At 40.4% G+C, this 4420-nt stretch overlaps 1 protein-coding gene across 1 annotated transcript; it reads left to right on the top strand.

Moving 5' to 3' along the window:
* Window positions 1-206: 206 nt before the first annotated feature.
* On the top strand, window positions 207-743 carry LOC122008283 (dirigent protein 22-like). The gene has a single exon (XM_042563970.1). The coding sequence runs from the start codon at window positions 207-209 to the stop codon at window positions 741-743; it is 537 nt and encodes a 178-aa protein (XP_042419904.1).
* Window positions 744-4420: the final 3677 nt, after the last annotated feature.

The following is a 4420-nucleotide window of genomic DNA, read 5'->3' as shown; positions in this document are numbered from 1 at the left end:
TCCACGATGACGCGGTGCAGGTCTTTTGTTTCAATATCAGACGAGTCAAATAACAAGAGACGGCGACTACCTGCTACCTTCAAGTATTAAGTACTGACTCCGTCCCTGAGTGCATTACTATAAATAGAGCCCTGCAACTCCGCAATATTCAAACACATCTCATCATTCCTTCATTCCTTTACAACTTGTTACTGCATCTCTGTAAAATGGCAGCCTCCTCAGTCATTCCTTCCTTGCTCCTCTTCCTCTTCTTAGCTGCCGCTGCCGCTGCCGTTGCCTCCTCCAACCCCAATGGCTACATGCACCTGCGCTTCTACAACCACGAGAGAATCCTTGGCTCCGGTCCCAGCGCCACTGTCGTCTACGCCGTCCAGCGCCGTGACTCCAACTCAGGGGCTGGCTTCGGTAACGTCATCGTCTACGACAACCTTCTGCGGTCCGGGGTGGAGACAGACTCACCCATCGTCGGTCGAAACCAGGGCATGGGAGTGGGCTCGAGCTTGGCCGAGAACTCTGGTCTCACCAATTTCCAGCTGGTGTTCACCGCTGGCAAGTACAGCGGCAGCTCCCTTGCCCTGCAGGGGTTGTTCCCGGTCGCCCCGCTCGGGACCGTGTTCGAACGGGCGATCACCGGAGGCACAGGAAAGTTCCGTTTGGCCAGAGGATACCTCTTGACCACGGAAGTTCGTGCTACCAACACGACCCTCACTGGACAACTCGACGCTTATATCACCTTCCGTTGAGACTTGAGATCAACATTTATATATGCAATTATTCTTTTCTACTCATTTATAATTAATTATTTCATAATCCTTGATTTTATGTATAGAAATACATTTATCTTAATAATTAAGCTAAATTGTATTATAAAAGATCGTGATTGTTTTGGGTGATCAAAAAAGTTGGTACATGATTAATTACTTCTGTTTTATCTTTTTCGTGATGAGCAAGTTAAAGATCGGAATCAAATTAAAACTTGAAAAAGTTACATATGAAAGAAAAAAATGGATTATATACAGCCGTTTTACAAAAGAATGTGTTCCGATATTTGGATGGGCCAACTCCCACGTAAATTCCCTTTTTGACTTTGGCCACGCATGCTGCTACTAGATTCATTTCCATTAGTCTGGTTAGCCTTGTTTCACCTCATGATGTGGATCATATATAACCATTTTATCAAAGAATATGTTCCGAACTAGGGATGTGTCAACCTAGGGATGTGTAAAATCCTGTGTAAGTTTCTTTCTTTTTTTTTTTTTTTTTTTTTTTTTTTGACTTTGGCCACGCCTGCTACTAGATTCGCTTCCTTTCATCAGGTCGGCCTTGTTTCACCTCGCTTGTCACGTCTCGGAGGAGTCTCTATCAGAGAAAATTTTGACAGCATTTCCCCTATACTAGTGACAATCTGAAACTCACTACAAAGCTCTCAGGGCTCACAAATCTGGGCCAACACGGCCGGAACATATATAATGAAATAAGATAAACATTCCACCCAGTTTATATAATTCAGCTTCCGGCTAACACAACCACGCAATTATAATGGTAAAAACCTACTCCACTACAATGAGGAAAACACAACACAATGGATACATCATATCCGAAGCACGATATAAAATTCAAAGTGCAAAACACATACATCATAAGTATGTAGTTCACTAACAAAGAAACACAAGTCCGATAATATAAAACCACCTCGACACCTAGTGGGGATTACAACAAAAATGTTAAAAGACAACACCCCTACGACAACGGTTTTAGAAGAAAGTGTTGTTAATTTGGTTAAAGACAATAATTTTTGACAAAACCGTTGTCTATGAGCTTTCAAAAAAAAACAAAAGACAACAGTTTTGTAAAAACTATTGTCGTTGAGCGACTTTTTGTAAAATCAACAACACATTTTACAACGATTTTTTAAAACTGTTGTCTTTAAGCACTTTCTTAGGGGGTAAAAGACAACGATTTATTAAAACCGTTGTCTTTGACTTTTTTCTTTCGCCATTTTTTCCTGTCACAATTTTTGTTGTGGCAGTGTTTTGCATTCCCTCCGAAAATATTTTGGCACCCTATTTTCCCCCTTAGCCTTCCTGAACCCTAATTATTAGAACAATTCAAATACTAATATGATTTGATTTGGTAATTTGATCCGATCAATTTTCATAATTCTATTTTATCTCTTTTACCCCTCTCCTCCCTCCCGACCTTCCTACCGAAACCTTCAGAAGGGGTGAGAGGAGGGATTTTAGGGGCTCCCTCCCCCTCTTTCCCCCTCTGCTCATCTCCATCGCCAGATTCCCGTTCGCACTGCCGTTTCGGTGCCCCCGACTTCACCCTTAGCCCCGACACGCTGTACGACGTGCTCGGCGTCGCCGCTGCCACATCAGGGCTCGAGATCATGGTGGCTTACTGGAGGCTCGCCGGCGCATGCCACTCGGACGCGGTGGTTGCGGCGGATCGGCTAACGAGTTCATGTGGATCCACGCGGCCTACGAGACGCTCTCCGACCCGGACAAGCGCACCGAGTATGATCGAGGGGTCCTCGTCACCGATCGGAGATGGAGGTCGTTCCATTCTTCCTAATCGTCGTATTCCTTCTATGCCGGCCGACGCTAGCCGCGGATGTGGGAGATGGACCAGTGCTGGTAACTAACAAGATGCATCAAAGGTGTTTTTTTATATGCCGATCTCAAATTTTCTACCCCAAATTGCTTTATTGCTGTTCTTTGTACATGTTCACAGATCGAATAATCTGATCTCGCCAAACAACCTCTTCCTATTTCAATTTTGTTTTTCCTTTTCCTTAGGCAATCGTATTAATCTAAGATTGCAATCAAAACTAAAGAAAACCTTTGACTTCATGTTCTGTTTGCTTTAAAAACAAGAAGTTCTGAGATTTCTTGGATCTCTAATTGATCTGTGAATTGATTAGCAACTCTTTGGTTTTTTCAAGAAAGGTTTTTACTCAAGTTGCTACAATTAATTCATAGATGCAAACGGAGGAAGGATTTGATTCAGATGGTTTCGCTTCACCTTCCTTTAGAGGAACAGCTGAACAACTTTGTAACAAATGAATAAGCCTTCTTGTCTCATCTAACCTTAAAAAGTGTACCAGCTTCCTACTTCCTTGAGTTAGGACATGGAGGCAGTGAGGATGGTAGCAATTATGAGTAAGAACATGGAGGCAGTGAGGATGGTAGCAATTATGAGTAAGAACATGGAGGCAGTGAGGATGAGCGAAAGGTATGCTCACCTAGGTTTTGTTTGGAAAAGTGATTTTTTTGAAAAAAATAATTTTATTAAACATATTTAAAATCATTGGGGTAAGTGACAAGGATTGCAAAGATGAAATGTGAGTTTTTCCAGGTTGTGTTGTTTCATTATTTGTCAGCATTTTGCAATCAATTGGTTTATAAGAATCTTTGAATTTTTGAAGCATATGTAATGAAGCATTATTTTAAGAACTAGGAGAAGCTGCTTTTATATAAATGTGAGTTTGTACAACTTCTGTGTTTCTTCCTTTGGTGATAAGAATTTATTGCTTGGAACTACAGAATTCTCCTTTTTCTCTACTTATGTTTGGAACTAATCTTACTTTCTGAAAACCATTAGTGTTTGTATAATGGTGGTGTATCTGCCTCAAGGTTGGAATTGGTCTTGCTTCCTTCCTTTGAGAAATGGAAATGAAAATTCATATACAATTGAAGTAATTGTTTATGATTATTTTCTATGACAACAGAGAATTCAATTGTGTTACTCTGCTGATTTTCCTTGCTTAAATGTTGGAAAACCAAAAGGACCATCATATGTGCCCCTTGAGGTTTTTGAGCTCATTCTACTTCACTTTTTTTAAATTTTTTTTGAAAGAACCTTTATTTTTATCCTGACAAATTTGGCAAACTATTCAGTTCTGCTCCTTAGTTTCACTACAAAGATATACCAAATCACTGTCAACATTTCAACAAGCTTCCCTGGTGGAAAAGTCAAGGCTGAAGCCTTATGAATGAATAAGTGTCCTTAGTGAGGTATGTGTCGATCTTTAAGATTGGTTTTGTTGGTATGACATGTATGCTGTTTTTTCATGCTTATCCTTGGATGATAGATAGGCTTTGAGATTCAATAATTATGATGCTCACCCACTCCTACATGCATGTAGCGTTAGCATTGCCATTGCTTTTACTCAAATAGAAGGCATAGTATTGCAACCTCCCCGGGTATGGTTTTATGTTTTGTATTTATATTTTTACGTATTATTTGAGGTTATTTATGACAAAAGCAAATGTTGCAGCTCAGAGTAGGCAATGGAGAGGACTTTATTCCATCAAGGGGGAGATGGAATTTTAACCAAAAGGTGTTTTTTTTTCTTTCAATGAGTTTATTATTGTAGTTAAAATATATACCTCTTTCAGAAATTGATGGAGCCGTC

Source organism: Zingiber officinale, chromosome 1A (genome assembly GCF_018446385.1).
Source record: "Zingiber officinale cultivar Zhangliang chromosome 1A, Zo_v1.1, whole genome shotgun sequence".
NCBI lineage: Eukaryota > Viridiplantae > Streptophyta > Magnoliopsida > Zingiberales > Zingiberaceae > Zingiber > Zingiber officinale.
This window is presented reverse-complemented; position numbering and strand designations above follow the sequence as displayed.